The sequence below is a fragment of the Gossypium arboreum genome, chromosome 6, assembly GCF_025698485.1.
Source record: "Gossypium arboreum isolate Shixiya-1 chromosome 6, ASM2569848v2, whole genome shotgun sequence".
Lineage (NCBI taxonomy): Eukaryota > Viridiplantae > Streptophyta > Magnoliopsida > Malvales > Malvaceae > Gossypium > Gossypium arboreum.
The window spans coordinates 138,975,477-138,988,072 of NC_069075.1; the positions used below are offsets into that span (position 1 = coordinate 138,975,477).

The window sequence follows — 12,596 nt, forward strand, 5'->3', positions numbered from 1 at the left end:
GTCCAAATAGAAAGTTTGACTCAATTAATGTTGGATTTCACTCTTTTTTTTTCTGTGAAAATACAAAAAAAAAAATTTGAAACAACTTCGTTAAAATAAAACTAAATCTTTAAAGGGAAACCTCAAACATTTAAAAATATTTTCTCTTTGATCCATCAATTTTTCTTTTGTCTTCTTTAAGAATATGTCGAATGATCTGATGTTTTATTCTTGATAAAAAAAATATTGAATTGTTAGGACTACCTCGATACTATCAGTCTGAATTATCACACTGTCATAACTCCACTTCAAAAAAAGCGTTAATCTATCTATGATGCCTTACAACTCGGCCTCAATAATTTTAATATTTTGATGATATTAATATATTTGGTATTATTTATTTTTAGAAGGGAATAATTTTGGTATAATTAATCTGTTATTATCATAAAATATATTAAGATAGAAAAAGTCAATGTTCAACATAAAATATTGGTAGTTGTAAGATAAGCATCAAAAGCGTGGTGGGTTTGGTGCACATCTATTACTTTCACAGCTAGACCCATCCTGGAGAGCCCACATGGCCCAATAGTGACCCGTGAGGACTATAGTCCACCTCTTCTTTATATCTATATTGATTTGGAATTACGGATGTGAATTCAATTTATAAAATTATAAAAATATTTTTAAAAAAATTAATTAAAAATTCTAATTGTTTTAATAAATTCACAAAATATATCATGCTATTTAATCTAAAATATAAAAATAATAACGCACGATACATTGTGGTTGAAAATTTTTAACTTTATAATTAAAATTTTAAAAATTATGTATCTTATTTATTTTTATTTTTAGTTTAACAAATTCCACGGCTTATTTATTAAATAGTTGTCCTACAAATACCTACACCTAAAAAATAAATTTAAAAAAATACTTTTCTAACTTTTTAAGTTTTGTTAGTGTGATAGATAATAAAAGTATCATGAAAGTTACGTATTATGAGTGATTACATTTTACTCTATTTATTTAAAAAAAGTAAATTAGTCCTCATGCATTAAATAAAAAGCAAATTATTCCTTTTATTCAAAATTTCTTCTGTTAAAACTAATACTAACATGTAGGGATTAATTTTAACAACAAAATGAATGGAAATATTACTAAGAGGACCCGTTTATTCTTTAATCTAATATTTAGACATTAATTTGTTATTTTTTTAATAGAGAAGATAAAATGTAATCCGACTCTTATAGCAAGGACTTAAGATACTTTTACCATGATAGATTCTAGTAGAAATAATTTAATGGGGGCTTTAAAAAATAATTTTATTTATTCATTAATTTTTAAAGATAACATAAAATATGTGTCGAAACTTGTTAGGCTCAAATAGACAAAGGCATAGGTGACTATGACCAAGTCAAGCTCCCAAATTAGTTTACACGTGAACAACAATAGGATTTAAAGTAATTTGTCCCTATCGAATTCGGGCTCCATCTTTTATCGTTTCTTTTTGGCATTAATTGTTGTGGTTAAATTATTATCCAAATTTTATATTAGTTGTTAAGATTTAATTGAGTTTTTTTTTATACAATATTAAAAATAAAGGACGGGTAATATTATATCAATTAAGTTTTTTTTTTGTGACCTTAGTCATTAATTTTTGTATTATTAAAGGACATCGATCAAATTTTAGGTGTAATTAAAAGATATCGATCAAAGTTTAGGTGTATGTGTATGGTATATCTATCACATGAATAATTAGATTTTGACGTGTTAAAAAGTAGTCATGTTTGAAATTTAATGGCACTATCTGTGTTTTGACATGTTAGATCCAAATTGTTTATACAGTAAGTATAAATGTGTTTAAAATTTAACTCACATGTTTTAAAGATACCTCATGTTATATCGGAACTAAAATTTGATGCTCAAACTGTTGACTCAGCTAACAAAAAGAGTTTATTGATATGATATTATATTTTAAAAACTCAATTAACAATATTTTAAAATTTGAGAATCAATTTAAAATTCATTCCCGCAATTAACCTTTTCCTTAGTTTTATAATTTTAGTTTGTAACACCTCTTACTTGTTTCAAACGATCGGTACGGATCGGAGATGCCACCGAAGCATGTATGAGTAAGAAATCTTGGATTATTTAAGAATTGAAAGTTAAAAATATTTTTATAAAATAATTAAAATATGTTTCAGACAAGATTTAAAGTTTTAAAAACAACTTAAAATCATTTATGATTTATTCGTAGTTAATCGAAGGTGATCAGAACTCAAAATGAGCTCCGAAAGGTCAAAATGATTTCAAATGGTGAATGTTGAAACAAGCGTAATGTCGCAATGAAGAATATTTGACGTCATGACGTGTCTGACTGAGTTAATGGGGTTGCAACTTGATAAAAGAGAAGTCATGACGTCGGGCACTGAGGTCACAACATGACTCACTGAGTTTGCCCAAAACACTTAAAAATCACTCCAAAACATATCCCAAACATCACCATATCATTCCAACATAAATTATGTCATTGTAAATCAAAAGTTAAACTCATTTATGCTTAAAAACTTAGCATGAACACATCTAAAACAATAAGAGAAATGCAAAAAAGGCTTAAGTTAATCATTTAACTTGACAATTGCTTGAGTAATCTAAGTCTTTTTAAACATGCTAATAATCAAATAGAAATGGTATTTAAACATTTGAATTGCAACCTTGGAAGCACAATGGATGATGCTATACTCCCAAACCAACACTAGTATTTCAAGGTAAGTCCAACCTACGTGTGAGCTTAAGTAGCCAAGGATAAACTTACATATCTTAGTTCTTATTAGTGTTGAACGCATCTTATGGATTTCATGTTAGTTTCATTCAAGCCACATTTTAATATTATTCGTTATTTCATTTTGATTTACCAAAGTGTAAGGGCTCAACTTACACATTAACAGTTTGTTAACTAATTCATTTAATGAAAATATCTATTCAAGACTCTTAAGTGGAGTCCATAGTATCTTGACATATTCTTTCACATTTCCCAATTATAGTCGTTAATCTTTAAGTGATCCATATACATCATTTTCATTTATTTGAATTATAACATGCTTAAATCATCAATTTCTTTAATATCGTTTAAGGTAAGTTCACTAGGCCACACATTATTAAAGTTCATTATCATGTGAAATTCTCTTTTGCTTACATATTCATATACCTTATTTTAATTTCTTTTAGTTACAAGACATTTAGTTCATGACATTAACTTTTGCTTTTAGCCATATATAGTAATGTTTAAAGTTTATTAACAACATTTAACTAATTTACTCTTTTGCTTAAATTCTTCTTTGATTTTATCAATTTACTCTTACTTTAAGCCATCTATAAGAATAAAAAGGTCTAATGTGCCTCTCTTTACAAAAGTTTGAGAGATACAGACCCTATAAAGCTTTCAGAGAAAGAAATAAAGTAATATAAAGAGGAGTTGCTTCAAACCTATGATCGAGTCTTCATCACCGCTGCTAGTGCCAAAAGATATGCCTTCCTTACCAAGAACAACATCATAAAGGAGCAAAACATTGATGAAAGAATTTTTGGTGATCATGCCATTGACTCAATCATGGAGAAAAAAAGATTTGTTAATATTTGCCTAGTTTGTCAAACCCTATGTTAAGAAGATAGTACTTAAGTTCCACGTCAACCTGTTGCAAAGTATAAATGACCCCACCAGTAAGTTACATCTCATGGTTTATGTGTAAGGAAGATGGTACAGGTTTAACTTTGCACATATTAAACACTTATTACACCACATTTGTACCAAGGATGTGGAGTTTGGGAATCAGAGAGCACTATTGTTGCTCAAATCATAAATGGAATCCATCTTACCTAGCCTATTGGTTCTAAACTACACTCATCTGCCTTAGAACCAGTATACATTGCCTTATATGCCATAGCCACAAAGAATTGGCTTCTCAACAACTAGAGGGAAAATGTGACAAAGAATATGGCCACCCTATTAAAGAAGGTGGGAGTTAGGATTCAGTTTGATATTGGAGACTTAATATTCACTAAAATATGTAAACATGCTGAGAAGGTATACAATAAGCTTAGTTTCCCTTATCTATCTATTATATTTCAAATACTATACTTGTAAAATGACAAGATTGTCAAGGCCACTGAGAAGTATGAGAAGATTCCTCTTGAGATGAAGTTCACCCATAAGTGGTTAGAAGGTACACATGCTTCCTTGAACCTTTGGAATGTGCAAGAAGTAGGACCTACTGAAGAGATAACATTGCCTAAAATTGTTGGCACAAATACAAACACAGTTCATGGTTGCTCAAACACATCAACTATTGTTGATTAAAGGATCCTCAAGTTGCTTTCTGATGAGATTAATGTCAATGAGAGGCAGATCAAGGATCTCAAAGCTCACAACAATAAGCTATTGGCCAATACGCTAGATATTTTGGCTAAGCAGTTTCGGTGATCCTTTGGCAATCCTCGAACAAAAAGGGGGAGTAATTGTGATGTGATGATAATGGTAGTAGCAACAATAACCACAAACTTAGGGTTCTAATTCTCGATAATTTTCTATGATAATTCTTTACCTCAATGTTCACTCAATCTAGTAATATTATAATCCTAACCTTGTATGTTTGGATCATGTTAACAAGCTTGTTCTTAATGCTTACCTTAATGAAGATGAGAGTGCTTGATTAAAGGGAATTACTTAGAAGAAGAGTATGTAATTGTGATGATTTTATTTTCCCTATATATGTTTTGTTCAAAAATTTCCAAAGAAGGAGATTGTTGACATATTTAGAGGCAAGTTTGCTTCTGTGGCTGAAACAGTGGCCACAATTTAAAGAATTGTTTCATTGCCTAACTTGCATGTTTTAAAGAGTTAACAGATTTTAGTACAAAAGCATTGTGCTATTTATTTTAAAGATATTTGGACATGTAAAGCTCATAACTTGAAGACCAATTGAGTTGAAATTGAAGACTTGAAGATTGGTTTCTTACAACCCAATGGAGATTACTTGTTGAATAACGAAAGTTACTTTCCATGTTTTAAAGGCATTGGATTAAATCAAAACTCATATGGAAGTAGTATCTTGTACTGATTTTTAGCCATCTTTATGGAGAAGTGATTATATTATAATTCTAATGTAAATAAAACTCAAGTAGTATATAAACTTAAGTTTTGCTTAGGTTAAAAGCACCTGAGAGTTTTGAGAGTTTGATAAAGCACAAATTTGTTCAAGTTAGGAAAGTTTGTGCGCAACATTATTTTTGTAAGCAATCAAGAGAGTCTCTCGAGTTGCAAAACTAAGCTTTCTAGGGGGAGGCTTAGTGGAAGAGTGATCTAGCCTTTGTATATGTAACGACTCGAATTTTACGGTTATCGAAAAAGTGTATTTTCGGGTCTCCATTTTTAAAAAATAGGTCCGAAAATATTTATTAGAAATATTTACGAAGTTAATTATGAGGTTAATTAGATTGTGGATAGATGAATTAAGGGTAATTAGGAAAAAAGACTAAATTGAATAAGGAGTAAAAGTTGAATTATAGATTAATAGAAAGTAAAAAGGACTAAAATGGGAAATATGCCATTTAGCATAAGTTGAGGCGGCATATGAAGTAAAAATCTAAGATTTTTATTAGAATTTTATATGTTTAAGGTTTTAAATCAATTTATAAATTATATTAATTATTATTATATTATGAAATAAGTTAAATAAAGACAAATGTATGGTAGTGATTTAATATAAGTACATTTGTGATATTTTATTTAATTAGTAAAAGATATTAATTAGATAAAATAATTAAATTGTGAGATTTTGTGTAAAGAATAAATTAGATAGTAACACTTGTAATAATGTGAATATATACATTTGTATTATATTTATTTATTTACTTAAAATTATGTAAAAGATAATTACTAATTAAATAATTATATTAGGAGATTTTTATTAGTAAATAAATTGAAAAGTATGACAATTGTATGGTATTGATATTGTACAAATGTATAAAAATATATGTGTACAATTGTAGTATTTATACTTGTTATTAAAATAAATTATAATTTATATTAATTATATTATGAGATTTTTATAGGATGAATAAATAAAAATGTGACAAATGTATGATGATGGAATAGTACATGTGTAAAACATATATATAAATACAATTGTAACAAAATAAAATATTTTTTATAATTTAAGTAAAAGATATTTATAAATTAAATATTATTATATTATATTTCTAATATATATATATGAAATAAAGTAAAATAAAATGAAACAAAACAAAGAAAGAAAGAAACAGAATAGGTTGAAACGAACAGGGAGAAAAGAAGAAAAAAAAAGAAAAGGGAGAAATAGGGATTTTAAAACTTGAAACTTAAGTAGGTTAGATATGAAAGTGATTAACGACTCAGCATCCAAGCCGATCCTGAACTCAAAGTGGTAAAGTACTTTCCTTTGAGAAATGGCGTGTACCTTTGATGTTAAAAGTGGTCATTTTGAGATATTATTGTAAATATTGCTACAAATAATTATGGTTGATTATATAACATGTTAAAAGTTTAGAAATTGAATTGGTTGTGGTTTATGATTTGCAAGGTTGGTAAACTTGAATTGTAAGACTCATTTTGAGTCCACACGGCCTGGCACACCGGCGTGTGTCTTGGCCGTGTGAAACTAATTTGTTCATAAGTTATAAGTCAGAGAGTTACACGGGTAAAGAACACGGGCGTGTCCCCTAGACCACACGGGCGTGTGGGTACTATTCAATAGGGAAATTTTGAAATTTTGAGAAAAATTCGTAGTGATTTTAAATTAGTCTAGAATTGATTTTACTGTTCATATTGGACTTCGAGGGCCCATTAAAGGGACGATATGTTAAATTTAGGATAAGTGTAAACAATTATTTTAATTAATGTCCGTAATTGAACTGTATTGACTGGTAATATCCCATAATCCTGTTCTGGGGACGGATAAGGGTTAGAGGGTGTTACAGTATAACAATGAGGCCGCTAAATTGGTGAGTGTTAGATCAGTGTTAGGACTTAAATGATTGGTTGTACTATGAGAAATATAGTAAATCATTGCTTTGGGCAACGCCCTGTAGACGTAGATTGAGGTCAATCTGCGTAAACAATCTTAGTGTTCTTTTTATTGTTTTCACACTTTTTGTTTCATGGTTGAAATTGTAGCCACAATTCCAAACACCATTTTACCCACAGTTTCTGTTTACCAAGCAAGTACCCCGTCATTTTTACATATACAAAATAAATTATATTATTATGGTGATACTCTTTTCTTTTTATCCTTTTATAAAATCAATTAAAAAACTCAAAAATAATGATATTTGAACCTATGACACCAACAACAATAAAACCTCCATTTTACCACTTAAATCAAAACTTTATTTTGATTTTGATATAATTTATCCTACTTCTACACTAAAATTTTTTTCACCCACATCGTTATATCACTACTAACTTTAAACCCCCAATTTGGTTGATGTTACGAGCTAACCTAGCACAAACTTGGTTGAAGAAATGCTTCCAATATATTATTATATACAAAATAAGTTATAACATTTTAAAGTACTAAAAAAATTGACAATACGAGTTGAAAAGTAATTAAAGTACATGTATTTAACAATTTAAATTTCTTTTTCTCATAATTTAAATTATTTTATTTTATTCTAATTCCGTGCATACTACATACATATATATATTATTATTATTATTAATTTTAAGCTATATATTTTATTATTTATTAGATATTATTTTTATGACATTCTAGATAGAAACTAAATATATTTAAAAAAAGGAGTAGAAAAGGACTGTTCAGCCTTGAGGGGGAATGGGCGAACAAGTTAAACAAGTGGTCAAAGACTCTAAAGCAAAGACAATAGAACATGACATGTGAATTTAATACTACCATATATTATTATACTTATAGGTTTAATGTTCTTTGTCTTTAGTTTACGGTGATTAAGGCCCACACTTGTCTCACATTCGGACATAACTATATGTTGCTTTCTAGTATCGCATTTCATTTAAATTTTAATAATAACAAATCCGGTTTCAATTATATCTATTTTTTTTTTACACAATTTTTAAAATTACTCATAACTTCTCATCAACCCATATATAAGAGGATAATACGTTTTAACACACTCAAATCTATATCTTCCGATATTAACACCAATATTTAAACCAAATGAATTAAAACTCAACACCAATATTCAAACCAAATGAATTAAGACTCAATTTAATTGATTTTTTTTATGTCTACGCTACTATTATATAAAGGAAAGCCTTCCTACATGATACACGTCCATTGTTTTTTTTTTATGTATTTTAGGATAATAGTTTTAGTACCTCTATTATATTCAAATTTGATATTTAATTTTTACATTTTAATTTTTGGCATAATTTGATATCTCAATTTTTATAATGTCATCGATTGGTCTAAATATTTCATCCTGATTAAAATGTTTATATGAATTTTAAAAGTGTTATCAATATTAAAATTTTCTATTAAATTGAGGTCCATTACATTAGATTGTTTTTTGTCACATGATTACAAATTGAATTCTTTTTAATTTCAAAATACCACACAAGTAAATTTAACAAAAAATATATAATGACATTAATAATTAGATCTAAAATTTTAAATTCGAAAATAGAAGAATTGAATTTATAAAAAAAACATATAAAGAGTAGATGAAAAATAAATTAAATCTACCTCATATCCAACCATTCAAAATTAGTAAAAGTTGACAATTGAGAAAAAAGCAATAGTTAGACCTTAGATCAACAATCAAACCGATTGAAATGAAAATTGACGGTGTAACCGATCCCACGACTCAGTTTTTAAAACCTTGGCTTAAATGCATAGCTAACAAGTTAGAAGAGGGTGACTTGGAACAGTAACATCCTTTAATCAAAAACAAATGAATAAGCAAAAGAGTATGGAGTTATGGGCCAGTCTTTGCCTCTCTAAAGTGTCCCACATTATATTAATAATTGTTTCAGATTCTTTGTCTCCCTTTTACCACAAGTTGTGCTAACGGGCAATGCATTTCTGGTTGTGATTTTAGTCCTTCTTTTGACTCAAATAGTTACTTAAAAATCCCTCACACTTTGCACCACTCTTCAAATCCATGCAAATTTCAATCAATCCCATCCATTCCCATTTTACCATCCAAGTTTTGTTCATTTTCTCCTAAACCGGAACTCGGTCCCAAATTACTCGATTTAATATCATCGTATTTATCGTGATTATAAACCTAAATTTTAAATCCGGGTTACTTTGAATAAGAGAAAGAAAGGAAAATCTTACACTGAAAATTGTGAAAGATTGATCTGATTGTGTGGGCAGAGGATGTTGAAAAACCCCTTTTTGCAGCTTTGTTTTTGGGGGGTCTTAAAGCACAAATGAAGTACCTTATATAAAGAAATAAGGCCAAATTGGATTTGAAAATTTACGGTGGTCCGTTTCAAATTCTATCTTAAACGGAACTTTGACCAGATTCCGTAAATTCCAAGACCAAAGAGAAAGAAAAGTAAGGGCAATTATTTTTCTTGGTTGGAAAAATCAGCACTCCATTAATTACACAATTTAAGGAGCCTTCAATTTCAAACACCCAATAAAATTCAATTAGTCCTCTCTTTTCAACAAAGTTTGCAATTTTCCCATGTTTGATTCCACCCATAAATAAGATAATAATATATTTTAGTATGCTTAAATTCACTTCTTCTCGGTCGAGCTAGACTTAATTGACAGTTTCTTAAATTTTAAAATGCTTTGATTAAATTCTTGAATCGCATATCAATCAACTTAAAACGCCCGTAAATTTAAGGTATAAAGGATGCAATTAACCCTTAAGAAAAGGGAAAGGCAGTGAATAAGCTGGGAAATGGCACTGTGGCATAGATAAAGACATAATATTCTTTTCTTCACTTAAAAATGGTTAGGGGTGAAAGTCTTTTAGACTCATCATTCCTATCATCTTTTATGGTTCCATAAATGAATGAAAGAAACCTCCATTATCTCCCTCTTCATCTCTTTGCCTTTGTCCCTACTCGCCGACCCTTAAACCCCCCATTTGTGTCTGCAAAATCTCACTTATTGTTTTGCTTACATATACAAATCGTTTGTTAGATCCATAGACGACAGATAGAGAAAAAAGGGTTTAAAAATGGATAAAAGCTGTCAATCTTCTGGTGAATCCTCCATTACTAGCAATAGCTCCACTGCTAACAATAGAGATCATTACCTTAAACACCTTAACAAGCTTTCCCATAAGATTTCTAAACCCTCTTCTTCCACCACCGCCGCCGCAGTCGCTGCCTCCGCCGCTGGTCCACTCATCAGGAAGTCTTCTTTTGAACTGACCCAGAATCTTACACAGGCTCAGCTTCCGCCTCCGCCACCGCCGCCTCCGAATCCTAACCAAAGTGGTCTCCAGGCTCAACAACACCAGCCACCTGTTTACAACATCAACAAAAACGACTTCAGGGATGTGGTGCAGAAACTTACCGGTTCACCGGCTCACGAACGCTTTTCTACTCCGCAGCCAATCCACCAGCCCAAACCACAAAGCTCTCGGCTTCAAAGGATCCGACCTCCTCCTTTGCCGCATGTTAGTAATCGTCCTTCTCCCATGATGAATATGAACCCTTCCAGTTGCTCTCAATCTAACCCTCCCGTCGGTGGCCCTACTGTTAATAGCTTCATGAATCAAAGGCCACCTGCTACCGCCCCTCTTTCACCACTCCCACCACTCCCGACTGTACTCGCGGCGGCGGAATCCCCTGTCTCTGCCTATATGCGTTGCCTACAAAACTCCTTATCCACCTCTGTTGATCCTAACCCAAAACAATTCACTGGGTTCCCACCATTAGCCCCACTCGTTTCACCCCGTTGGAACAACTTGACCGCCCCACAACAACAACAACAACCTCCGCCGCCGCCATCGCAACAACAGCCACAGGTATCATCACCACTACCATTCGGCTGCTTGAATTCCCCACGGTCACCCTATGCTTTACTTTCCCCAAGCTTGCTATTTTCTCCAAATTCGGGTCAACTAGGATTCCCTCTTTCACCAACAGTGCCCATCCCAAAATGGCGAAGTCTTTAATAAATTGGTAAGTTCTTCAAAAGAAAAAAATTATATATATAAGGTTTTAGGCTTTTTGTACATGGTTAGGGTTGATGGATAATTTTATTCAATTACCAGTGGTTGGATAAAGAAACAAAAAAAAATCTCACCCTGGTCAGTTAGAATTAGAAGCTTGTTTCTGGGTTCTTTTTTTTTTTTTCCCCTTTAATCTTTGTCATGTAAAACAGATACTTTAAAACTATGTTCATCTGCCTATATTTGGTGCTGTTTATGCTTTTTTTCTGCTAATCTTCTTTTAGCCCATAGTGGAATAGTATATGAAGTATACAATCCTGTTGGGTAATAATTGGATTAGCTCCTTGTTCCTGTTTTAGTCATCCTATGTGGATTTATCCATAGATTTGAAGTAATTTATATAACTTTTGCTTAGGAGTTGTAAGGATAGGAAAATTGGATACGGATATGTGCTTGAGTATGAGTATTGTATAGAAGCTATATATTTAAAATTAAAGTTAATCATTTTTGCCCGAACTCGGTGTCGGATTGCATTTTGCTATTCTACTAAAGAAAGGGCAAATTAGTTCTTGAGTATTAGATCAAAACTTTATCTAATTCTATGGTTAAAAATAAGAAATTTTTACATTATTACGAGGTACACATGACATGTCACGTGTTATTGAAACATCTACTATAGATACGAAAAACATGACTAGACTACTAGTAGTGCATATCAATGGTATCAAGTTAACTAGGTTTTGGTTTAATGGCAAAGAAAAGACTTTGGGAATTTTAAGGGCTCAATTTTAAATCCAATCATGTGTGAGTTTGATCGAGATTTCTTTTATAGGTGAGTTTAGATGGGAGGTATGTTTATTTGCGATCAGTGTAAAAATAACTGTGATGGTAAGATTAGAAACTATAGTGATATTGTAGCTTGAGACAAAAAGTAAACTGAATACACTGTACCGTATCCAATCGTTCATCTAAACTTACCTTTAATTTTCTGTTTAATGCTTATAATAATTGATTTTGAGTATGCTGTTGATGTAGTTGTAAGTTGGTTTCTAGGTTTACATATTAGTGATTGCATGTATATGATTTGGAATCTTTATAGAAGTTGTATTTCATTTAATCAAATTGGCAGGGAAAGAAAAGAAGCTGATTTAACTTTTGACTGTGTTTCTCTAATAATATATATTTATCACATAGTGGAGAGGGAAAGGAAGCTAAAAGTCACTAAAGTTGTTGACTTTGAATATGAATGCTATTGGGTTTGGAAAGCAAATGGTGTTTCCTGTGAGGATGAAGACTTTTCTTGAAGTTGAGGCAAAATGTCTAATTTTAGTGCTTGGAAAAGCTTTTTAAAAAACTTAGTTGGTAGAAAAAGGTTGAATTATGCTATAATTTTTGTAGTTTTCCTAAATTTAAATTTTTAGTTAATATATTTTATTTTCAAGAATTTAATTTATTTATTTATTATT

At 30.6% G+C, this 12,596-nt stretch overlaps 1 protein-coding gene across 1 annotated transcript; it reads left to right on the forward strand.

The window, feature by feature from the left end:
• Positions 1-9,900: 9,900 nt before the first annotated feature.
• LOC108484238 (VQ motif-containing protein 9) lies at positions 9,901-11,565 on the forward strand. The gene has a single exon (XM_017787957.2). The coding sequence runs from the start codon at positions 10,189-10,191 to the stop codon at positions 11,131-11,133; it is 945 nt and encodes a 314-aa protein (XP_017643446.1). The 5' UTR covers positions 9,901-10,188; the 3' UTR covers positions 11,134-11,565.
• The last annotated feature ends 1,031 nt before the right edge of the window (positions 11,566-12,596 follow it).

Coding starts and splice junctions, on each gene's coding strand:
- LOC108484238 (XM_017787957.2), top strand. CDS start 10,189: ATGGATAAAAGCTGTCAATCTTCTGGTGAATCCTCCATTACTAGCAAT.